The 25652-nt window shown below is 49.1% G+C and overlaps 1 protein-coding gene across 1 annotated transcript in view; it reads right to left on the bottom strand.

Moving 5' to 3' along the window:
- The window catches only part of PLXNA4 (plexin A4), a 583803-nt gene that overhangs the window by 92303 nt on the left and 465848 nt on the right, over window positions 1-25652 (bottom strand). Inside the window, exons 11-15 of the mRNA XM_067534998.1 lie at window positions 21799-21895; window positions 17032-17222; window positions 7162-7313; window positions 6184-6301; window positions 343-479 (exon numbers count right to left, since the gene is read on the bottom strand). Coding sequence (XP_067391099.1) covers window positions 343-479; window positions 6184-6301; window positions 7162-7313; window positions 17032-17222; window positions 21799-21895 — 695 coding nt within the window. The remainder of the gene's footprint in view (window positions 1-342; window positions 480-6183; window positions 6302-7161; window positions 7314-17031; window positions 17223-21798; window positions 21896-25652) is intronic.

The following is a 25652-nucleotide window of genomic DNA, read 5'->3' on the forward strand; positions in this document are numbered from 1 at the left end:
ATGCAGCTCAGCCCTCATCTGCATTACCCCCGCTAGTCCACTTGTCACCTACCCATGAGCTGTGTCCTCCAATCAGCTGGGCCTGTGTGGTGATTTGGTGAGGAGAGCTAATGTCCTAGAGGGACGGGGATGAGAACCAGGGAGCTCCCTTTCATGTGCAGCCCATAGAGGAAGGTGCCACTTTCCACATGCTCAGGCCAGCACCAGGGCAGCCTGGCTCCAAGGGTGGTGGACAGACAGAGGGGGCTAGTTCATTACCATGGGAAAATGGTGCTAGCCAGATCTCTCTGTTCACGGTTCCCTGACCCTAGCACACGCCGCAGGGAAAGATTACATGCGCACCTGTAAAAGAGACAGGGCTGCTGCCCGAAAGTCACCACAACGTTGCTGCCAGCATTCAGGTTGGTGCCTGTAATTGTCACCTGTGTGCCCCCCGACACTGGACCCCGCTTTGGCTTCAGGTCAGAAAGAGTCAGAGTCTGTGGAGAGAAAGGGTCACATTGAGAATGTGTTGGGGTATGTCAGCTGGTCGGTACCAGTAGGAATGGGATGTCTTTGGTATTTGCCTCATTCTAGTGGGCTGGTAAGCAGCAGAGGCCGTGAGCATTGGCCATCACGATCCTATCGATTTATCTAGTCTTGTCTCTTACCTTTTTCTCCCTGAAACTGGGCCTGATATTCCAGCTGCTCATAACGTTCAATGATTCAAAGGGAGTTCCAGGCATGGAGCAGCCACAGCAAAGGGCCCCAGATCTCTCTTGCCCTTCAGGGAAAGCTTGGAAGTCACTTTGCTATTATACAGCAGCGCTTCAGTAAGCCAAGCCATTCAGATCTTGCACTGGCAGAATGGATCTGAAGTGGCCTGGCACGTGCGTTATACCGACCTGATGAAGAAGTCCGACAGGGTTTAACACAGAAGAAAACAATAGAGAAATTACTCTAAAACCCTGTTGATTTTAATAGCAAATGAGCTCCTTTCTATAGGCTTCAGAAGCTAAGGCATAGATGTAACAGAGGATAACAACCCTGCTGGAGAATTCTATAGGGGGGATTGAACGTTCTGTAGAAAGCTGATCACTCTCTAGTCAATTATATAGGACGTTTCCATAAGGGAAACAGGACAGGAAGGGTGGCCTTGTGCACTGGGGCTCTGAAGATCTGGCTTCAACTTGCCACAGACTTGTTGTATGACCCCTGACTAAGTCACTGGATCTCTCTGTGCCTCAGTTACCCGTGCGTTAAATGGGGGTAATAATACTTCCTGCCTTGTCTATTTAGATTGTAAGATCTCTGGGGCAGGGACTATCTCGTACTGTGTGTATATACAATGCCTGGCACAACAAAGCATTGATCTGCATGGGCTACCCTGACACTACCAATAAGGGAAGATATCATTTCCAAATCATCATTTTGTTTAGTTCGTGCTCACTTCTTGAGCTGCTCTTCAAAATATGCCAAGATGCTGGACAAAAGTATCTGAAAAGATTTCTTAATGGCTAAGAGAAAATGAACTTCCCCCGCCTCCCATCCCCTCCAATCAAGATACAATAATCATTCTCCGAAGGCACAGATTACACTGATACCAAAACACGGGGAGGAAGCATCCATTTTTCAGGGAGAATTTGAAGTTACAGTTTATTCTTTCATTAGCATTTTAATAGAAAAACTTTCCACTCAGTCCCAAGTGAAAAGCCACTATCTGCATTTAAATGAAGATTTTTGTCTCTTTTTAAGAATGACAGCACACAAGCTTGATGCTCTCCCCAGCTCCTCTGAACAGGCAGGTACAGTACATGATCGTATTCCTAAGCTTCGGAGACCATTGATACAGTTGTATAAAACCACCCAACACACGTACTGGCTCCCATTTTCAGCCTCCCACATCACCAGCTAATCGTTTTGAAAACACACTGAAACACAACGGAAACCTTTCTGCTCTGCTTTCACGCCAAATGAAGTTAGCACTCGGAAAAGGGGCCGAACTGACAGCAGCCCAGGAGTCTGAAGTCCTCTGTTTATCTACACAGCAGTGTAAGTTCCCTGCATTCACACTCTGCCCATATGGGATCACCCTTTGGTCAGATGCAGGCGCAATCACCTTGTCCGACTGACTGATTCCTTAGCCTCTCACCCGAGACTGCCAACCTGGGTGCAAATCAGTGCTGACTGTGAAGGTGCTATCTTTGATGCAGATTCCTGGCTAGTAGGATTTGGACTGAGAATCACCAATTCATTCCACATAAGCCACTCAACAGCCATTGGATGTTGGCTACTATTAATCACTAACAATCCTGGTGAAATTCGCTCCACTGACCTAGAGGTGAAAGGCTTCATGTCACTGTCCCAATCTCCTGAGTCATCCTTCTCCTCCTCTGCTGAGTTTTATAAGAAAACTATTCAAATGACTTCACCAGCACGCTTCCAATGGTCCTCAGCAAAAGGGAATCCCAACCGGGATACCCTACTGCAGAGGGTCACTGAGTTTTTGGAGGTATTATCAGAGGGTTTGTGGCTCAGCTTTCCAAGTTGCAATGAACCATTAATCATTCGCTGCTGCCTTCATAAATACTGCACAGCGTATTTGCACTAAAAATCAGACTGCAGACTCTTTACCATTTCCTCGTTGGCAAAATGCAACAGAAAATGCGAACAGGATTAGTGGAGCTGTAATAGGCTGAAGTGAATGGAGATGAACATAACATAAGAACATAAGAATGACCAGACTGGATCAGACCAATGGTCCATCTAGCCCAGTATCCTGTCTTCTGACAGTGGCCAATGCCAGGTACTCCAGAGGGAATGAACAGAACAGGTAATCATCAAATGATGCATCCCGTCGCCCATCTGGTTAATAGCCATTGATGGACCTATCCTCCATGAACTTATCTAGTTCTTTTTTGAAACACGTTATAGTCTTAGCCTTCACAACATCCTCTGGCAAGGAGTTTCACAGGTTGACTGTGCGTTGTGGGAAGAAATACTTCCTTTTATTTGTTTTAAACCTATTGCCTATTCATTTTATTTGGTGACCCCTAGCTCTTGTGTACAAGAAGCAATAAATAACACTTTCTTATTTACTTTCTCCACCCCAGATGGTGATGGAAAGGAGGTGTCCAATCTATCTTCTTCAGCAAACTACATGTATCCTTCCCTGGTGCTTTCCTCCTCTCTTCCCTTCATTTCCTTCTTTTGATCCCCTGCTTCCACCCAGTATGTCCTACTCCAGAGCCTCTCTTCTCTGACTGCTACCACCATGCCTGATCTTGGGCCATACTTCTCCCAATCCTTCCTGCTCCCATGGCAGCTTCCACCCTTGATCCCTGAGCATCTCTTTGTCCTTGCAGCTGCTGCCCCTGACTCTAGTATGTCAAATCCCTCTGAAGCCTTGCAAGGCATGTTGTGATTTGTGCATAACATAACCATCTCCCTGGGAGAGGTATTGACTGGGGCTAAGCAGAGCCAGGAATATGACTTGCCAATAAGGGAGCAATGAGCATGGGCGAGGGCTGAAGATGGGTGGGCCAGAGAGCAGCTGGTTTTACTGTCTAGCACAACAGCATGGAGGTATGCAGCAAAGAAAACCCTGCTGATGTTAGACTTATGCATGGGTGGAGTGACTGGCAGCCAAGGAATCAATGGCCAGAAGAAGAAGCCGTCACAGACGGACACAGATGATCAAAACCGAACAGCAATTCCCGGAGTAGTAAAAGTAACAAGCTAAGGGTAATGTCCTGGAAAGAGCCCTTCTATCTGCCTGATGAGGACTCTCTGTCTAAGCATTTATCTGTCCCCATCACCGTAGCATCTGAGTAATACTGGGACAGCTAGAGGTTAGCAAAACATCCCTCGCAGAATGTGAAAACCGTGGCTATTAAAATTTCATTATCAATGCCCATGCCAGTGAAAAATTACATGTACAATTCAAGTACGGACCAGCCCCTTTGAGGTGAAGCCAGCTCTCTTAGAGAACGAAGACATCGCATTTAAAACATATCGAGATCTCCTGGTTTTGTGTGCGCACGTGGACTGACACAAAGAGGACTGAGTAAGCCCAGCACGTCCCAGCAAGGAGCCTTAGTAGGTCTCTTATCCAAGTGGTGCATGGTGGACGCAAGGGTGACGGAGTGGGGGTAGTCAAACACATGCAGGCAGACAAAGGCAGAGTGGGATTGATTCTCTTATCACAACAGTAACTCCACTGACTTCAGTGTCGTTACTCCTAATTTACACCGATGTTACTGAGAGCAGAGTCAGGCCCAGAGCCTCCTTGTTTGCATCCCACACCTTATCACGGACATATGCTGTGGGCAGAAAGTCCAGCAAATCCACTTACTTGCTGCTACCCACCTTAAAACAGCAGCATAGCTGCTGTGTCCAGGTGCATATTCGAATACAAAGTTAACTCCAGCTAACACCCAAAGAACAGCCTTTTGTTGTGGCGACAGCAGAAATCCTGCATATCCCCTTCTGAGATTCTTCATTACAGAAATGAGGGGTGGCAAAGATGCCTGCCACTGCAGGATTGTCCCCTGCAGAGAACTGAGTGTGTGATCCAGGCAACTGCCATCCTCAGGAGCTTTTCTATCCCATCCCCAAATACGCAACATCTCAACATTGCCACCCTCTGATTCCTGTTCCAGACACCGTAACGAGCACTTGGAGATGATGGTGGTGGGGAACAGACGGATGGCCTTGGCGTAAAACACAAGAACCTTGGTATTCAGACTATCTTGAGCAGTGAGACCTTCCTCTGACCTACCGCCAAAACCTTAGGAGAACTAGTGATTAGGCCTGGCTCTGAGGGACACTGGGGGAGGAGCTGGCCCGGCTCTTCTGGGCCTGAGAGGCTGATGGGACGTTCTGTCTCCCACACCTGCAGGATGGGAGCACAGAGGCTAAGGAATACCCAGCCCATACCAGAATTCAATGGCAAGAAAACAATCCAAAGGCTCTTCCCCCTGCTAGTAGTGCAGTGAGAGAGCGAGCATCTGAAGGGAGCGGCTTGGATGACAGCTGGGAGCAAACTGTCAGCCTATCCGGTGGGCGCTCTGCAAACCCCGTCAGGGAGTGCATCACCAGCGCGCCTCTCAGGGCCCGTCCAAGTTGCAGATGCCATCATTAACCGCGTGTTAGATGCTGGCATGGGTCATGCCTGCTGTTCCCTGTGGAGCCCCCCTGCAACAAAGGGTTAATGAGCATTTCAAAGGGCAGCCCTGAGAATAACAGCAGCAGCCTGGAGCCAGCACTGCAAAAGGAGCCAGGAAATTAATGGGAGCTGCAGAAGGGGGTGGGGGGAAGGCAATAGAGCTCACGCTGATACTGCAGGGGGGGCTCAGCCTGGAAGTAAATGCTGCCCCCCAGGTCAAAGCCACAGCTGCTGTGGGATACACACCGATCCTTATCACCACCGTGCCATGTACAATCACCCGGTGCTGGCTGCAGTCCTGGGGATGGCCACATGTTCAAAGAGGAACATCCTGTACCTGCTGTGTGGGGCCATATCTGAGGCTGGAGAGAGAACTAGTCGGGGCCCGGGGCTGGGAGCCAGGAGCCCCTGAGTTCTAATAATCTCAGCTCTGACAGTGTCTAGCCATTGTCCTGGGCCCCTATGTTCAAGCATGGGCATCTAAGGCAAAGGCACCTCCTTACCCCGCTGGACAGATTTAGCACTTTCAGTCGTTATTAAAGTCAATATTTGAATTTGCTGCCTAGTAACTGATCATCAAAATCTGAGCCTCATTAGGCCATCTCGCACACTCCTTATCGGTCCCCCAGTATATTCTCCATGGTTCACGGAAGGGGTTTCCTCCATTTCCTTTGGGAGACTGTCCTCCACTCCAATGTATCTCACCATTCGGATTTCTGGTTAATCAGCCTAAACTACCCTCGGCCCAGACTGCAGCACTGCTTCCCCCCATGCACCCAGAAGGCACCAGGCACCACTTGCCACAGCTTTTGCATCCAATGACACGTCAGTGTCCGTCAGGAAGGAATGCTGTCATGCATGCTGCCCATGGGCCCTGCTGCTGAGGAGGGGAAGGGGGAAGAAGGACCATAGGAGAAGGTGAGAGAAAACGAAGGGCCGACTCCAGGATCAATGGAAAGGCTTTAACTGATCTAAATGGCAGTAGGAAGGGGCCTTAGTTCCTCCTGCTACCAGAGATGCTCTGTTATGGGGCTTACCATAAAGTAGTAGAGCTGGGAGGACCTGGCCATGAACTCAGGCTTACACTCGGCCACGCAGATCTCCACAAATCCGGCATGCTGGCTGGGTTTGGCCTCTCCCATCTCGCATACTATCCTGCATGGGAAGCATAAAGGAAGGGGCAAAGGGTTCGGGTCAGTTCACGCTGGTACAACAGACCTGTCTCCGCAGAGCCCGCAGACCTGGGGACACACGCTGCTCATTCCCTGCTGCTTGCCAATACTGGACCGAAGGAACCCCTGGGGAAGCTGTTCATTAATCAGGCGTGTCTCTGGACCATTTGGCCAGATCCTCAGTGGGTATAAATCAGCATAGCTCCACTGAAATCCATAGAACTAGGATGATTTACACCCACTGGGGATCTGGCCAGTTAATCTCTCCCCGCTCCTCTTACCAGGCCATGGGCTAGTCTGGCAGAGCAATAGCTCTCACCTTTAAGATGGGCTGCGGGTTCCAGTCCCACATCAGCCCTTGGGCTCACACTCATTGCTGGCCACTGCAGCGCAAACTATGTTCTCGGTGCTTCTGTCCTGCAGATGGGACCATAAGCCCAACTCTCTTCCACCCATCTCTGGGGGCTGTCAGCCGAGGTGGGGCAAAGATCCCAGGAGTAGGGAACAATCCATGTGCCCTCACTCAACAAAACAGGAGGGCAAAGGAGCTCCTGCCTGGAAGCATGAACAGTGAAGACCACAACAGACTCTCTGCCAAGCCATCTTCTAATACAGGGCTTTGGGAATGACTCTGTGATAGCTGGAGTAGGAGAGGTGCTAGCACTACCCAACCCTCCTTGTCCTCATCTGTTTGGGTGGGGTTTATATGCATGAAGAATACATTCAGTTATTGGCTTCTCCTGGCTTCCTGGGGACACTGACCCCTCCCGCTGAGCTAAGGGGGGCAGCCGAGGCTAATAGTGGATACATGGGTTCCCACAAAGCATTATATGTCCAACTTACTGCTCTGCCGGGATGTATCCTTCCACCAGCGGTTTGCACTCCACTCCAGCCACTTTGACATGAGATGCAATGTCCCGAAACTCCAGTCCCAGATTCTCGCCATGGATTGTCACTTTGGTTCCTCCTTCCCGAGGGCCCGTCACTGGTATGATCTGCATGAAAAAGGCAAGAGCGACAAGATACACTGGTGTATCAAAGGCCACCAAGATTTCCAGCAGCAGCAACAGGAGGAACCAGGATCAGGGCCCGCTCTTAAAGCCAAGAGGCACTAAGCCCCGGCTGCTCACACCCAGGGGAGTTGTATCAGCATCTCATAGACCATCACAGGTTCACATCACTACGAACGGCTGCCTTACAAATACAGCCGAGTTGTTGCTACTCGCTTCTGGTCCCAGACACATGATTTCCAAAATTCCATCCCAGGTGATACATCTCATCCCCTCTCCTGTGTGAGCTGCACTGTGCCACATCAGCTCTGCATGCGGCCTGGCAAGCCTGTATCATCCTCTATAACTGGGAACAAGTGTATGTACTTGTTGGGGGGGGGACAGAACTTTTGCACTGAGGTTAAGCTCCAGATTTCGTAAATGTCAATCAGTGGTAAAACTTCATCAGGGATGAGTGCGGAGGGGGGGAAAGGAGCAGGGGGAGGAGAAAGGTCCAGCCAATCTCTCTCCTACATACGCAGTGCGTGAGCCAAGGCCCATTGAAGTCACTGACATGGGCTCCCAGTGAAAGACTTCAAGGAGCTTTGGATCAGCTCCTAAGAGAAAATCTGGCTGCTCACTTCCTGCTGAGTAGGAGATGCCTACCAGAAAAAGCTGCTCCGAAATGGAGTGCCAGACAGACACATAGAGCTCGAGGCAGCAGCTGCCGTGTGGCAAAATATACTTTCCAAAGGAACTTCAAAATACACCATCTGAGAGATACAGCAGAGGAGTGGGAGGGGACATGTGTTCTTGTTGGATGCAGGTGCCTGTGCTCAGGATGGGTGGTATCCATGGGTGGTATCCAGTACTCATGGAGACTGGTGGGCTGGAATTTTCCTTCTCAACCCACAATCTGGGCCTGTGCAAAGCCCTGGGCTGGGAGAGAGACCATTACTTCTCAGCATCTGCTCTGCAAGGCTGCTCAGCCAACGGAGCCATCGGATTCTGTTATTTTCCTCCTGGCCCAACACCCACTGTGGCTGGCTTGAAGGCCATGATTTGTACCCCGCCCCCATGCACAGACACTGCAGGCTGGTTTTTGTGTACATGAGACCCGTCCTACGCCTCCTCCTCTCATTGGAGGAGCCTAGCACTGCTGAAGGGTGCCAGGCCTGTGGAGTCCCCTGCACTCAGGGCAGCATATTGTGCCCGGCCCCTTAGCATGGTGTATGAGTGTGGGAAGGCTCCATCTATTCCCTCCCTTGCCCCTGTACAGCGGTGAAGGCAATCTAACCGTAACATTAAATACCAAACTCAGGCTCCACTGAAGCCAGAGGGGCCAGGAGTCACCCACAAATACCTGAATTCTGCCTTGTCTGTTATTTGTGGTGTTTCAATGGGTTGCCATATGAGATAATGAAGGAAAGGTTCTTTTAATGGTGGTTCCAAAGGCCTTTCCCTGCTGCCCATTCAGATAATGCCATCGATGCCATCTGCCAGCACTGGCAAGGATCACTTCATAGTGAAAAGATGGGGAGTGGAAATTCCCTGCTCGATGTCCTCAACCCTTTGCTATTAGCACTGCCAGCTGGGAAGCCATGCTGGCAGCTAGATCCTTGCATTGCAGTTTGACAGGCCAGGGGATCCTAGATGCTGGCAGGAGTTGGAGAACCTGGCTGATCTCTGCCGCTTTTCAATGCCGAGTTAGAAATTCCCATCATAACGTGCACTGCCAAAGCACCACCTTCCACTAACGTGGGCACCGGAGCGAGGGACCCCGTGGGGGAGGATCAAGGACAACAAAGGGGCATGGTATTAGGGTTTGCAACCCATCTCCCACAGCTACAGGACTGCTCCACTGACTCTCCTGCATCTGTCCCATCAAACTAGTTTGTACGCCAAGAGCATGGACTATATACAAGAGGCGAGATGGTTAGTTATATTCCCTAGGCCACATGCACATACAGAGCTGGCATCTGGGTATCTGAGTTCTAGCCCCCAAAAGGTGCCAATCAGTAAGAGCTAAACACATATAGGCAGCATAGGGGACAGAACTCGCACTCTTCTGCTGCATGAGCATACATCTCTACTCCGTGCAGCCATTAGGCTTGGTAGCCGTTTTTCAAGGCTCCGGGCATAAGTGGGTGAGACATTTACAAACCCTAGAGCAGATCTGACTGTACTCTATCCAGCAGGGGGCAGCTGTTCTCAATCCATTTAAGTTTCAAAAAGCTCAATTTTGCAGAAGCCCCAGGAACAGGCCCAGCCTGGAGACTGCAAAGGGAGCACCGAAGTAGGGGGAACTTGCTGCCATCTGCTCTTTGCAGGGAAACAAAGGGTTTTTCCAGTAGTGATGAAGGGGCCATCCGTATCATTCCCGCAAGACTTTGCCGCTCCAAATCACCCAAGTTAGAATGATCATTTGTTTGGTCCGTTAGTGTTTCTTGGAGAGCTCCACAGTGGATCCAGTTTGAGCTAATCCCCTAAATTCAAAAAACCCTGCTCCACGGCTGGCTTCAATTTCTACAAAAGTCCCAGCGTGGGACGGTGGTGCCCTTCTTTCCGAGATCACCAACTAGAAGTGCCTGCAAATTGGGGGATAACCCCACAAGTTCCAAAAGGGCCAGTGGACTGGTTTAGGACCCCAGTGACCTACTAGCCATGCACTTGATGGTATTCCTGTACCTGGGTCCATGGAAGGGTAGAAATGCCTGGAGGAACAACTGGTGTCCAACTCACAGAGTGCTACCCAGGCCTAAGTGAGACTGAAACCTGCCACCCCTGGTTTCTGAGACCACTGCGTTAACCCCTGAGCTATGGAGCCAGGTCCTGGGATGCTTCAACACAGGGAGGAGTTTGGTTAAGGCTGATGAGTGACGATTGACGGAGGGATGAGTGAGGAGAGTCCGAGTCAGAGACTGCTATCCAGGCCCAAGTGAGATTTGCCCATAGGGGTGCCATTCCCACCAATGCCAGAGATTGATGCTGTGATGGAGAGGTCTGCATGCTGACAAGCATAGCTGGTTTCCCAGCAGTGCTGCAGATATGGAAGGCTCTTCTGGGACCAGTCTCAACAGTGCCAACTTCTGCAGTACCGAGGCAGAGGAGTGCTTCAGCTTAGATCGCACTCTGCTCTGATCCCCAGGCCTCTTCCGTGCTGTGGTTCACCCCCTTTTGGCAGGCTGTTTTTCTAGGCACTGGGGAGGGTGATGGGTGCCGGGACTCCAGTACAGGAGGCGGAGCACTCCTAACTGACGCTGAGACACTCGGTGCGAGTCTGGCCGGCCTGGCTCAAATGGGCGTCTCATGCCACGTCATGAGTAGGGACTTCAGTCTGGCCTCCCGATCCTTCTTTGTGCAGGACTCAAAGTCCTTGCAAATCTGGCAACAGTCCCCAGGATGAGTTCCTCCCAGGTACTTCAAGCACCTTGAGTGCGGATCACTCAGGGTCATAGCCTTGTTACAGGACAAGCCAGGCTTGAAGCCCAGTGACCGAGGCATCCCTTGGCACCAGGGATCAGAGGAAAACTCTGCTAAATCACCATAACTAACTCATTTACTAAACTTCATCACAACTAACTACAACTAACTATGTACAGTCAGAAGAAAGACCACGGAGAGAGCTTGCAAATGCAAGGAGAGCAATTCCAGTGACTGTCAAGGGCAGTAGGAAGGAACTGAGGGGCACAGGGTCGGGCAGGCACTTTATACTGGCACTAATGGTGTGCAGCGGCAGAGGAAGCTCGAGCCACCCTGAGGAGTACCACTGAGGGGAAAAAATTCCAGCGACTGTGCTCAGGACATGCACACACCTAGAGTGGAATACACACGTGCAATCACTCAAACAAGACCATCAGAATGACCTCACTGAGCTGAAACATTTCAATAACGCTGAACCATTTTGTTTCAATAAGGTCAGAATGTTTCACTTTGATAACATCAAAGCATTATAATATAAAATAGTAAGTGCTTGTACGCGTATAATATAGTACATTGAATAGAGCTAATATAACAGTCAAAATATAAACGTCAAAATGAAATGAAATGAAACAAATTCAGAATAAAACCAAATAAGAAAGGCGAATACTCCACTTTGATTTTGAATTGTTTCAAAGTGTTGCCTTCATTAATGTCACTGAAATGATACTCTGAACCAGCACTTCCAATGGGAAACTGTTCCATCAAACACATTTTGACCAGCTCTAGTAAACAGTGAGTTAGGCTGGAAACGACCACTTCCTCTTTGGATTATGAGCACAGATGCTCCAGTGTGGGAGACTTTCTTGACTCTTAATTTGACTCCTCCAAGGACATAGGAGTCAAAGGTTCTTCCCTCCCAACCAGTCAAGTCCCACAGCATCATTGTTATGACATCATAGTTTGTTGCTGTGGAAACTACTGGGATATCATAACTAAGAGTGCTGCAAGAATCGACAGCAATGGGACAAGAAGAGATACATACAAAAATACCACCACCTGGAAGGTGAATTCAGTTCCCTCTTCCTGGCTCAAAATCCACTTAACCAACAAACCCAGCTTTTCCCCTCTCTTCCCACTCTCCTTTTAATATTAGAATGTGTTTGTTAAAAGCCCTCATGTCCACTGGAATGTCACGGTGCTTTTCAAGGCGAATGGGATCCCATAATATTTAACATCAGAGCCATAAAACTTCGTATGGAGCTGAGGAGATGGGTGTAGGAGACAGGATAGGGGAATCGTTCAGGGCATTTACCCAGCAAATGTTTGCTTAGCTCATACTGCCACGTGTCTGTGTCCTGACTCAGGAGGAAGAGAAACTCCAAACTAACTTGAGACTAAACCTCAAATACGAATTTTAGAGCCAAATTCACCTATGATGTAACTCCACTGGCTTCAATGAAGTTACACTAAGGATTAATTTCATCCTTGGCTCTCCATACTTTTTGAGACTCCAGGCTGCAAGAGGAAGTCCATCAGCTCATTGGGAATCAAACTGCATTCATATAACCAGTTGTCCACCAAGACTAAGCAAGCCACACGAGGGCCAAGTAACCTGCCCAGGTCACCCAACAAGCCAGTGGTTCAGTGTTGGAATTTTCAACTGCCAGAGCTTCCACTGAGACCCAAACCTCATGAGAGGGAATGGGATGTTCTCTCTGTGATAGAAACATAGAATCATAGAGTTGGAAGGGACCTCAGGAGGTCATCTAGTCCAACCCCCTGCTCAGAGTGATTGCACTTCCAAGGCTCAGCCCTCACATCATTCCTGTGCTCATTAAAACTAGAGCTGGGCCTGAAACTAAAGCTCAGATCCAAACACCCCAGAAGCTTGGGAAGCTTTGGTTTGGGTACAGACTGTCCCATCTTGGGCCCCTCTGGGATCAAACGGCAGGATTTTCAAGAGCACTCAGTGTTGGTCTAACTCTGCTCCCACTGATGTCACTGGGAGTTTTACCAGCTGACTTCAGTGGAAGCAAGGTGAGGACAACACAGCACTTTAGAAAAGCTCACCCACATTGTGCAACATTGGCCATTGAAAGATGTAGGCCTGGCTTGACAGGCGTAATTAAACATGGGGGAGACCTCATCTCTTGGAAGGCAGGATTAAGGAGGTAACTAGATCAGCAGGCTGAAAAGGGAATATTTGTGCTAAGATAAAGATGTCTGAGCAAGCTAAGATAAGAGGGAGAACATCCCAGGAATCATTTACTAAGAGCAAGCTAACAATGGACAAAGAAAGTCAGAAGTGTAAAGATGAAGTAAAGAGTAAAGTCGAACATGGATGGTGCAGGGTATTCAGTACATGGATTAGTTCCTGCAGAGTAACCATGCCAATCCCAAAACATGTGATGCAATGTATAGTGAATGTAATGTGACGTGTAAATGTATGTAAAGGAAGGGGGGTTCTGTGTAACTTTGGATGTGTGGTATGCCCTGTACTCACCCCCTAAGCTTGAGCCTGATCAGCTCAAGTGTAGTTTGACTGTATGGCACTAGAGAAACCTCAGTGATGAGTTCAGAGTCGAGCTGTGTTCTTGGGAACTCAGTGGATAAGGTCTCAGAATCTACAATGGGATAAGAGCTCAGAAGCCACCCCAACATACCCCTGAGTGGATAAGGTCTCAGCGGCTACCCCCAACAAAAGGCCTGATCTAAAACCCATTGAAACTGATGGAAAGATTCCTACTGACTTCAAGGAGCTTTGGATCAGGCCCTAAAACATGCAGCCCAGGCATTTGGTCACCTCCCTGCGGGGCAGTGTTCTAACCCGCAGACCACACACACACACACACACAGAGGAGGCCGTGTTATTGCTGCAGTCTAGATTAAAAGAAGAGAGAGAAGAACTGGCTGCACTTTTCCATCCTAGCTTCAAACAAATGAGACACGGACTGTCAGTTTCAGAGTGAGGAGCGCAGGAAGGGTGACTGAAAACTGCCAGGAAGCCTGGGCACCACCATAAATACATCCAGCCATGAGATCTTGTGTCACAATTTACACCTGCTGCTAATGACAGCATAATGTTACAGTCCTCACTTGTCATTCTTAAAGAGCAATTTTATAGTCCTCTAATTTCATTGACTGGCAATATAAATGCAGGCGCCAGTAAATAACCGGGGAGCTTTTCTGTTGTGGTGTGTGTGTTTTTAATTTTTGTCCTCTCTTCTCTTCGTGGATATTTTCTTGGATCCCAGCCAGAATGAGACTGCTCTCACCAACTGCTCCAGACATACCATTAGCTGCAATATATATCCAGCCACTTGAGATTACGTCCATGCTAATGGCTCAAAAAAAAAAAAAGACTTTCCAAGAGCTACTTATGAGCATTCCAGACAAGCAGAATATTTCATGAGCGAATAGTGCGATGATCTGGAGGAGCTTTGGGGCCATCATGGCCTAGAGGAAATGCCACCAGACACAGCAATGTGCCTCCCTGCTGCATCTGAAGGACGGAGCGCGTATGATTTGCAGTCTAGTGCAGAAGCACGACAGCTGCGCAAAAAAAGGGTGGATCCTCAGAATTGTCATCTATGAGATATGGGCTTGAGGGAGGAACTATGGGGTGGAGTTCTCTGGCCTATATTATGCAGTAGGTCAGAGTACAGCATCGTAACGGTCCCTTCCAGCCTTAACATTTCTAAAAACTTCTGAACCCTTGGTGGGATTTGGAAAAAAATAACTTTGGAAATAGTTTTCAGCTCCTCCTCGCCTTTAAGTTTCAAGTGCTCAAGATAGAAGTTTTCAGATGCCCAGATGAGTGGGGGCAGTCGGGTTCTGAGCCGTTGAGCACACACAAGTCTGGCTACAGAGAAGAGGAGCTGTGGGTGCCTGCACCTCTGAAAAATCAGACACCTGGAAATGCAGACACCCAGAATCTATGGGCTGTTTATTTGGACTGGATGAGGATGTGCTGAACACAGAGAGAGACTTCGCCCATAGAAGTTAGGACCCCAGTGGAACTATAAAGGATCAGGATTCCCATCAGCCTCTGCAGGTGCTTTACAAATTACAGGCTAGATTGCCTGCTTGGTGTCCATGGGCAGAGGGACCCAGACGTAGGACTTTTGTCCTCCCTCGACCCTGCAGAAACTGCTGCCGCACACCACCCCCTCACTCCAACCCAAGGAGATTGCCCGTGTAAGTGTCCTTTGGAAGATGGAGACAGTGACTGGCCTGGGGGAGAGGCAGGAGTCATTATGAAAATACAGGGTGTCTTCATTGATGGACTGGTCTCAATGGATCTGCTCATAGATGCCGATTTAGGGGGTCAGTTACCCAGCCCCTTCCCCAGTGGACAATTTGGAAGGGATACCACACCTGGGAACTGCCCCTTCCTATGTTTTGTCCCACCTAGAAGATGATATGAGAGAGACGCTATTCAGGGATTGATTCACCTTCCACTGCCATGTAGCCACCTCTGGGATGGAAGGTGGCAAGCAGCAGCAGCACCACCACACAACAGTTTGTTTTGAACGATGCCTTGTTGCAAACAAGTGGGCAAGCACTGAGCACCATTCATCCCACTGGACTCCCAGTGGGGCAGTCGGGTTACTTCCTCAGGTTCGGATTCCCAAAGGTGCTGTTTCTAATTTGTGTCTCTCCCACTCATAACCCTCCATCGCTCTGGTCATAACCCTTCTGGACGAGTTACTCCAGCTCTTACATCCCTAGCACCAGCAGGGAGAAGAGGAATCTCTCTATCTACCTAGGGAATTATATGGCCCCCCACCACTAGTGTTGAGATCTGTCTTGACTACCTGTTGACTAAGGTTCCTATGGTGGCACCCATCAGCACAGTATCTGAGCACCTCCCACGCCAAAACAATCAAACCACACTAGACCAGAGGCCTCATTTCCCTCTCTACTGCCCCACTTTCTCTACCCCTGCATTGGCCTCCCTAGTTTTCTTCTCTCTCTCCTCCCAGCTCTCCTACTGTTCCTTTCTCTTTCTTTCTCCCTTCGTCTCTCTCCTTGAACAATGCAGACGGCAGGAAACCTCCCAGGAAAGCACCCCTGGATGGGGTCCCTCTGTTTCACCAAGGAGGCACTCCCCCTGCGAGCAGCCTTGTTTTCTCTTTGCCAGTGACTGACACTCCTCTGAGTGTTCTTGTTTTGGCCAGGCCTGTGATCCATCAGTGTACTGCGGGAAGATTTTTTTTTCCAGCTCCTTCCTCTGAAGCAGCTGGAGATGGGCCATTGGATGGGGTGGGCCAGGGCTCTGAGGGGGCTCTGCACCTTCTCTCTCTCAGGGGCTGGGCTGGCTGGTTCTTGCTCACATGCTCAGGGTCTATCTGATCTCCATATGTGGGGATGGGAAGGAATTTCCCCCCAGATCAGATTGGCAGTGAGTTTGGGGGTTTTCACCTTCCCCTGCAGCAGGTGGGTGCGGGTCACTTGCCAGGATTGTCTGGGGATAGCTCACCTAAGCATTTCCCTGCCATCGCTGGGGCCTTGAGCACTGGTGCTCTCTAGTCCTTCCTGTGCTCTGTCTCTGGCACATCATCGTTAGTCTCCTGGGGGCTGTAACACTTTGGTCTCAGTCTGGGTTGTGGGGTTTAGCGTGTGGGTGCTGGGTGGTGTTGGTGGCCTGTGAGATACAGGGGTCAGACTGGATAATCTGGTGGTCCCTTCTGGCCTTAAACTATACAATTTGGTGATTATCCTGCTCACATTAACTCTTGAATGATGCAAGGCCTGTGTTTTCCATGGCCACGATGCCTCTGAGGGGGCTTCCCAGACACAAACAACTAGGGCCAAATCCTCAGCTGGTGTAAACGGGTGCACTTCTGTTGAAGTCACTGGAGTGCTGCCTGTTTACACCAGCCGGGCCTCAGATCGAAACATAATCTAGGCAGTGGCTTTGTCTGTGCTGCTGGGGTTAAGAAGCATTAGCTGCAGCCTGCACTCTCGTTTCACTGCACACCCACAAAGCACGCCTGAGACTGCGGAGTTTGAAGGATGCCTGGGATTCAGCGGCCACTCCAAGTAGGGGGGCCTGTGTCATCCAGACTGCTGATATGGAAGGCACCAGGGGCTCCTCCATGAGACAAGTCGAGTCTGACCTCCTGTCACGAGAGGTAGCCGGCGCTCTGCTTGAACTGACAGAGCTCAGCCTTGGCACAGTTCCAACGCTGAGCCAGAGACAAAGCAAAGAAACCAACCAACACAAGAGAGACGGGCTCTTTAAACTGGTGACCCGATACTAACGAGCGAGCCAAGGAGAGTGAGGAGATCAACTTACGTCAGTGATCCTGGGATTGGTGCATTTGCCCTTGGTCCCGGACAGTTCCAGCCACTGGTTCTCCTGGATGGGGCAGTGGTGCTTCAGTGTGCACTGGTTCTGTCCCTCGCACCAGCCACACTCGAAGTCTGGATCAGCCTTCAGGCACAGGCCGCAGCTGTCTCGCATGGCTCCACATTTGTACAGGTGCACTGTGGGGACGGCAAAGGAGAGAGATCCTGAGGGGTGTACACACCATGCATGGAGGGGGGAGTCTGGAATGAGGGCTGAGGGGCAGAACTAGGAGCAATGGATGGGAAATGAACATGGGGAAACTTAGGCTGAGTAACAGTTATTCTATGTTATATCTAAAAACATATTAGATGGGGGGAGAGTCTCCCAAGGGGAATAACGGAAGCCCAATTGCTAAAGTCCTAGTTGAACAAAGCTGCACTTGTGAGATTTCATCCCCAGAGAGCAGGAATCTCACAACATTTTAACTGCACTAAAGCCAGGAGGAAGAATGCTCTAGTAGTTACGGGACTCAGGAGACGTGGGCTCAGTTCCCACCTCTGCCACAGACTCTCTGTGGACCTTTGGCAAATCGCTTAGTCTGTCTCAGCCTCAATTCTCCATCTGTAAAATCGGGATAATAATCCATCTTCTATCCCACTTTTTGTCTGTCTTATCTATTTTGATTGTGACCTCTTTGGGGTCAGGGGCTGTCTTTATGTAGCTGCACAGTGCATCAGGCAATGGGGATCTTGGTTGGGGCCTTTCAGTGCTATCACAGTACAAATAAATAATAATAATGAGAGGTGCAGAGTTTCTAGGCATGGCTTTGAACCCAGGAATTCATAATGAGCATTCCCTCTCCTTCCTCCACCGCAGGAACTGTGGGTGTTGAGGTATTAAACTTGGTCCCTCTAATACAAATGCCAAGGATTAAAACTCATATTTGATTTTTGCAATAATAATATGCTATTCTGAGGACATAAAAGCATTTTCCAGATTGTAACTAATTAGCCCTGATAACTTGTGTTACGCAAAGAACTGATTTTTTAGTTCACAGCCAATTCAGGGGGAAAAACTGAAAAAACTTGGTTTGGGACAATCCCAAATCGACATTTTTTTAAATATTCAGTGAATTGAAAAGCCAAAATAAATTGTTTAGATTTTGAGCAGTTTCTAAAGGTTGGTTTTTTTTTTTAATTGTAATTAAAATGGCAGGAAATTTCAAAATGCAGTCATTTTGAATAAAAAAAAATCAAAATATTCTATTTAGAAACTGTAAAAAGAAACATTGTGACTTCTTTGGAATTTTTTCCCCCCAACACAAACAATTCAGCAAAACCAACATGAATTCACAAAATAATTTGTGAATAAATTCGGTGTTGCCAAATCTGCATTTTGTGCTGAAAAAAGTTTTGGCCCCCAAACTTCACCCAGCTCTGTTCACAATATACCCTTATCCACCTTTTATAGAAGGGGAAACTGAGGCGCAAGTCACACAGTGAGTATGTAGCAGAGGGGCAAGACAGCCTTGCTTTCACACCTTCCAAAGCTGTCACTCTTTTGCCAGCTATTGCTTGTGTAGGTGGTTTTCTTCGTGACTTGGGGGATTTTCCTTTCATGTTTCTATTTCATTCTGTCAGTAGCTGGTTATTGTGTTTTCACTGGGGTTATTAACATACAAGGTTCCCAGACTCATTGGCTTTGAACGTTTCTACTGAAAAACTCTCAAAGTTTCCTTCCTGAACGCAGCAAGCACTGATGCATGCAAGGAAAATTCTCATGAGCTTTTTCTTTCCTCCTTTTTCTTGGGTGCAAGAAAGGCCAGGATTGCAAGACAGCTGTCAGACACTGTGTACCACCGTCCACTCAGCACAGGGCTCTTTCCTACCCTTAGTTTTCTGCTAAAGGGAGCACTTGCATTTGTTTCCTGATACGCTCTGATCATGGTGGTCCCAGCACCTCCTTGTGTGTGCTTCACCTCGCCCACTTTTCCAGCCCAGCATGTTTTACTGCATTGAAACGTTGGCATTTCTTTCTGCAGAATCAGGGAGTGGAAGGATAGGTAGGATGTCCAGAGACTGTGTCTCAGGAGAACTAGGTCCTAATCCTGCCTCTGCTGCTGCCCTGCTGGATGACCACTTTCTCTCTTTCTACCTCTATTTCCCCTCCCACTCTTTGTCTGTCTTTTCTATTTATACGATGAGCTCCTTGAAGCAATGACTGTCTCCTACTCCTACTGTGTGTGTGTACACTGGGCCCCCGTCTCAGTCGAGGCCTCTCAGCACGGGTGAAATACAAATAAATAATAATAATAATGAATAGATACATAGATAGGCAGGGAGTCTGGACAAGCTTATCCTCTCTACAGCAGCTAACCTTTCAAAAGGCAACTCAGACTCGATCCGCACCAATCCCTCACTAACCCCAGCCCTGGGCCTGTTCTCAGCAGAGTCTGGCAGTGGTATGGAGCAGTAGGGTGGTTTGGTGATGGGGACACCCATCTGACTTGGCTGGGCCAATCAAACCCCACGGTCATCGGTGACTTCGGCCAAAATCTGGGCTCCCATCTCCAGAGAGGAAAGGCCAGTGTTCAACATTACTGAGTGCCCTGTCCTAACGGAGCTTGCAGTGGGCCACTCTGGGGTGGGATCCGCACTCATTCTCGGAGTCACTCAGTCAGTCTGTCTGTCTGTCAGACTCCAACCAATGAGCCTGCGGGCTATGCTAAGTGTGCTGAGTCGAGTCCCATGACACTGGGTAATCCAGTGATGCTGAGCAGTGAGCATCCTTGCAGGGTGGTGTTCTTTGTACAGCCCCTAGTGGCTGCTGATCACGGCATAGGCAGGTGCTTGCCATTAAGAGCTTGTAGTCTCCATATGGAACAGTTTGTGTCTCTGCAGACTGCAGCACGGCTCAGGCTAAGAGCACGCTGAGGCAGGCAAAGTGCTTTTAGAACAGCTGATTAGAAGGGCTGGCTTTTCCCGTTGTGAAAATTATACCATTAACTTGGTCATTAATATGCCACTGATGGAAAACCCCTCTGACGCCTTCTACACAGTCAATAGCCATTACTCTCCATGCCACTGACTTTCAAAAGACAACAATTCAAGGGAAGGACAATCCGGCTCAGTGGATCAGTAATGGGTTTGGGGATCTTTTCCCTCTAGCCTGAGGATTCATACGTAGTCCAGATTGGTGGTGACCAACTATCTGACAGCTGCTCTGGGGCCACTGTGCTGGTGGTCACAGTCCAGGAGATAGTGGACAGACATGGACTTCACGGATGGCCTTCTCTCCTAGCAGCTTCATCAGAGAGGGCCAGGACTGGGTGGACAATGGACTCCCTTCTCATCCCTTAGAGAGAAAGGACTGAGATACAGAGAGGGGAGCTGGCTGGGGGAAGCTTTGCCCTGCCACTGTCCTTGTTCTAGGGATGTACAGAGCTCATCACTCACCAGGGACTCTCAATGATTAATGGAGCACCAAGATCCTTTGCTATTTCCCCTCCTGTGCATTGAACCTGACTCCTGTACAGCAACCCAGGCAGCCCTGGGCTGCATGGACAGAGGCTGCTCTGCCTGCTTGGAGCCTGCTGAGAGCAGCTCCAAAGTGCTCTGCCACAAAGCTGCCCACAGAGAGGCGGGACATGGCACACTGAACAAGCCATCCTGCAGTTTGGAAGAACTTGTCACCTGTCACTAATTTATTATCAGCATCCGTGACAGTGTGAAGGGAAGAAAACAGATGCACGGGGGATCCAGTGGAGGAACAGAGACCACGGAGGCGCAGACAGGGGGAAGAAGAGGGGAAAGGGGTGCAGCTTATGGGGGAGAAGGCGTGTCGCCCTCCCGTCACTCTCCAATCACCACTCCCTCAGTGCAGCATTGGCAGGCTCTGGAGAGAACCACATCCAAACCCCCCAGCCAGGGGTGATGTAAGGAAAGTAAAGGGTGGAGAGCTGAGGAGGAGGAAAGAAGTAGAAAAGAGGAGAAGTGAGGGAGGGAAGAAGCCGGGGGGCAGGAAAGGGGAAGAGAGGGGGGAAAGGAAAACCTCTAAGCAGGGGGGGCGTAGAGTGAGGAAAAGGAAAGTGATGGAAGGCGAGAGAGGAGCTGAGAGGAGGTGGAGCCCAGGGCCACTGAGGGCAAAGGGCAGGATGGAAGGAAAGGCTGGGGAGGGAGTGGAAAATCCAGCTCCAGTGAAACTCTGATCTAATGTGCTTGTCACTGGGATGTGGCTGAATGCGTGATAGCCGCCCAGCTACAGGCAGATCAGCCCCGTGCCATCTGCTGCAATTAACTGGAGCCAGGATCTCTGGCCAGGAGCGGGTCTGAGTCCTTTTCCATTATCACTTCACTTCATTCAACCTTTCCTCCCTGGCACACTGCCCCCTCCCTCCCTGCTCATTATCACCTTGCATCTGAATGGAGACCAGCCGAGCTGGGGGAGCATTAACTTGCAAAGCCTTATTAAAGGGGAGGTGAAGAGGGAGAGAAGGAAGGGGAAGGAGATGGGGGAGTCGAGAGGGACACAAGTGAAGACAGGGAGGGGGAGGAGGAAGCAGAGAAGGTGGAGGGAGATCGGGGAGGGGAGTCAGACTTCTCAGGTGCTCGAAGACAAAACACAGAGCACAGAAATTAGTCATTTACGGTGTGCACAGAACAACCATGAGGTACATTGCGCAGATAAATGGTGGCTGCTTTGTTAAGTGTGTGGAGTGATGTGGTCCGTTGCTAAGGTTACCGCTTCCAAGGACAAGTTGAAATAATTCTTTACCTTTGTTCTGCGCTGGGTTGTCAATGTTGAAATTCCCATTCCACATGACTGTCAGCTCCACCGGCAGGCTGTTAATCTCCATCCCTTCATATGAATACTAAAAACGGGAGAGAAAAACAAAACAACATCACGCCCATTGCTGGGGGCAGCCCCATGGACATGGGCCATGGTGCCTTCACTTTCCCTCCCCACACGCCCTGACTGCAGGGACTCTCACTGCTGAGCTCGCAGAGGGATGGTGACCAGCCATTCTCAGTGGAGGGAACTGCTCTCCCGCTCTCAATGTGTGATGGCCCTAGGCGCTGGCATTTAAGAGAACATCCTAGGAGTTAGGTGTATCTCTTAGGTGTGTCTTCCTGATTTCACATGTATCTCTGAGGTGTGCTGTCCAGCTGTTGGGTTTATCTCTGAGGTGTACCCTGTAGCTTTTGTATTTGGTGTTGAGTGCATCTCTGAGGTGAACTTTCAAGGGATTAGTTTTGTTTTCTTGTTGCTGCATATACCTGTGGAGTGTCCCTTCCAGTTATTGGGTGTATCTCTAAAGAATTGGGCACATTTCAGAGGTATACTTTATAGGTATTGGGAAAATCTCCAAGGTGCATCTGCATGGGGATTGGTGCTGAAATCAGAATAATCCCATAAAAATCAACCCAACATCAGCTAGAGAAGACTTATTCCCAGACAGCATCACAATCCTTAGAACTGATTCAGACAATTATAGGCAGATCAGAAAGACCAGCCCAACAGCCAAGCGCTCATTTTACTGCATTTCACAGAACTGCCCACTGTGCCATATCACGGCATCTCACATTTGCATAGCATCTTCCACCTCAAAGAGACAGAAAATATATTACAAGCTGGGTACAAAACGCAGCCGCCTTTGGGATGGAAGGGGACAGCTGTTTAACAGGGCTCAGCAACACTACACAGCAGATCAGGACAGGATGTGAAGAACACTGGACCGAGTTGACGCTGGAAGGGGGATTTTAAGCAAGCAGAACAGTTACTGGAAGTGGAATTCTGCCAGGCCACCAAGGCAAACATCCCTACTCTTCAGACCAGGGTTTTCAACCGACACAAGTGGTGAGAATATGGGTTTTATATCTCATCTACAAGACTGCACCTCCGTGCCCCTTAATAACACGCGGTATGATTGCTTCCATGTTTATGCAGAAGGAAGATCACCAGCGACCGAGTCACCAAGGCCAGAGTGCTTCCCCATGGGGTCCTCACCCATCACTAGACTGTGGCAGCCCACCTGGAGCACGGCAATTCGTGCAGCAAGCACGGGGTCAGTTTTTTACTAGTTAAAGTTACACTTAAACTGTGGTTGACCCTGCCTTTAATCTTACAAACAAACACAAAGTCACTCTTTGGTTGTGGGGCTTGAATGAAGTCCTGATCCTACCCAGAGCTCTGGGTTAGGACTATGGGGTTCCTCTCCTGAGCCAGCTCTGCCCAGCACTCCCCTGGGAAAAGGCAGGCAAGTCTTCTTAACTGGCCTGATGGCTTTTTATCGGTTAATGACCCTTCCTGCCCCTTCTAGGCCCCTGAACGGCTACATTTTGCGGTACCCAAGCCTGAGTAGGATTCCTAGGCAGGAGTGCGTCAGGGTGCTAATGACTCCAGCCGGAGATCCCATCACACAGACCACTTCTAATTAGCTGCCGAGAACTAAGATTACAGCCCAAGGCATATAGCCCAGATCCTCAAATATCTAGGTGCCTAACTCCCATTGACTTCAATGGGAGTCAGGTTCTTGTGTCTCTTCTTGAATCTCTGCAGTGCCGGTCCCTTGGCCATTCCTCTGGGGTCCATACTGCACGACCTTCTTGCTCACACTGTTAAGGACCAGCCTGGTATTGTGCCGTCCCATGCTGGCAGGGAGCTGGTGCTTACGCTCTTGGCCAGATGCTGCAGGAAACTTTTCCTGCTTTGGAAGGAGGCCTGTGAAGCAGAACCTGATAGTCAAACTGGGCTGAGCAGCAGCTTCCATCCTAGTTCTGGAGCCTACTCTTAAGAGGAGGGCAAGCTATTGTCAGGGATGAGAAAAGGGATTCAGAGCTGATCTGAACGTTCAACTCAAACTCAACTGGGAACCTTTCCGGAGGCTGAGTCACACTTGTGCCTCTCTCCTTCTAACCCATTATTTTTAGGCTGACTCTTGCATTTCCTGGTTCCGGACAAGCCAGGAAGCAGAACTGCTGACAAGCGACAAGAAAGGTGGTTTCCATGGAGATGGACTCTGGTGCGCTTACTCAAGTTTTGCTCCATCCACACGTGGGCCAAACTCCCACTTGACATCAATGGGAGTTTGCCTGGGTACGGACTGAACACAAAGTCAGTTGGCCCGTGGTATTTCTGGCCCACTCAAATGCACTGGAAAGGTTTGGCGACCCTGCAGGATCACCCACTCACATGAGATTCCCAGCCTGATTTCCAGACCAAACGGCTGTGCAGAAGCCAGGACTCTGAACCTTTTGCAGGTGGGTTCTCCCAGCACTACTAACTGTCACGTAATTGCAGGGTAAAAGGCATATGATGATGTCTGCCCATGGCAGTAGAATTAGTGCTAGTTATGTGGTAATTTCTTTCTGAGCAAGCTAAACGCAGTTAGCCCGTAATCTGCAGGAACCTGTGATTACAATTTAGTTGCAAGGTATTTATGGGTAAGAGCTGTGTGGTTACCATGGAGGTAAAGAGTGCTCGCAGGATAGCAGTACCCTGTACTGTGTAGCTGCACCCGCCAATCTATTCAGTATTAGCATTTTGATGACACTTCTCAGAGTCACTTGGAATAAAATGTGGGATAATGCAAAACGGCCTCTCCTCAGAACCTTGATTTTCCACAGGCAGGCCAGGAGAACAGCCTGTGAGACAGAGCTGCTGGACAGAGAAACTGAGGAATGGATTCACTGCACATCTGTAGATCTCAAAGCACTTTACAAGCACCAGTTAACTAAAGCTGATAACACCTTCTCAGATAGGTAGCTGCTCACATCCCCATTTACAGGGGAAACTGAGGCACAGAGAGATGATGTGATTTGACCAGCATCACACCGTGAGTAAGTGTGAGCTGAGACTAGAACTCAGGAGTCCTGGTGCCTATGTTTATGCGCTAATCACTATCCCACATTGGCCAGGCAGCGATAATCTGTACAGCAGCACACACTGCACTTCTCTCAGCCAGCCCAGTTTGAGGGACCCAAGAGAGTTTGATAAGTGTCTGAACTCTGGAGCACTTAGCCAAACCTTTCAAAGCCTCTGGCATCACTAACTGAAACTATGATTAAAAGGGGCCTGCCTCTTCCTGTTGAGAAAAGACAGAGAAAGCCCCTAAGCTCCTATTGTAGCCCATAGACTACATCATTACTTTATTATACTCACATTACATACTGCTTTCCATTATATTCAGCAGTAACGCAAGGAACCTACAGGCCTGTATCCTGTAAGACATTAGCTTCAGCAAGTTAACATAAGGCTTAAGGCCTCTGAACTTTGAACAGATAAATGGCCCAAACGAAAATCCCAAGAACTAGGGAGCTGAAAATAGCGTGTGTAAGAAGACTTTCTAACCACAGGTACATGATCCAACCACAAGAGTGTCAAGGCAACGAATTGCCGTACATAACAGCTACATGAACTACAGCACAGATTCCTAACCATAAAAGGGCCGTGGTAACGAATTGATGTACATGATAATAAGTTGAGATCGTTGATATACTAACCTCTAGGAGAAGGACACTCCAACTTCAGTAAAGTGAGAAAAGACAAATAAGGAAAAAAGGGAAAATCCCCTCCTGAATATACATCAAAGAGCAGCGTCAGCGTATCATATTGTAAAAGTTACATCC

Source organism: Emydura macquarii, unplaced genomic scaffold (assembly GCF_026122565.2).
Source record: "Emydura macquarii macquarii isolate MOO-44397 ecotype Brisbane River unplaced genomic scaffold, CSIRO-AGI_Emac_v2 contig_3470, whole genome shotgun sequence".
NCBI lineage: Eukaryota > Metazoa > Chordata > Testudines > Chelidae > Emydura > Emydura macquarii.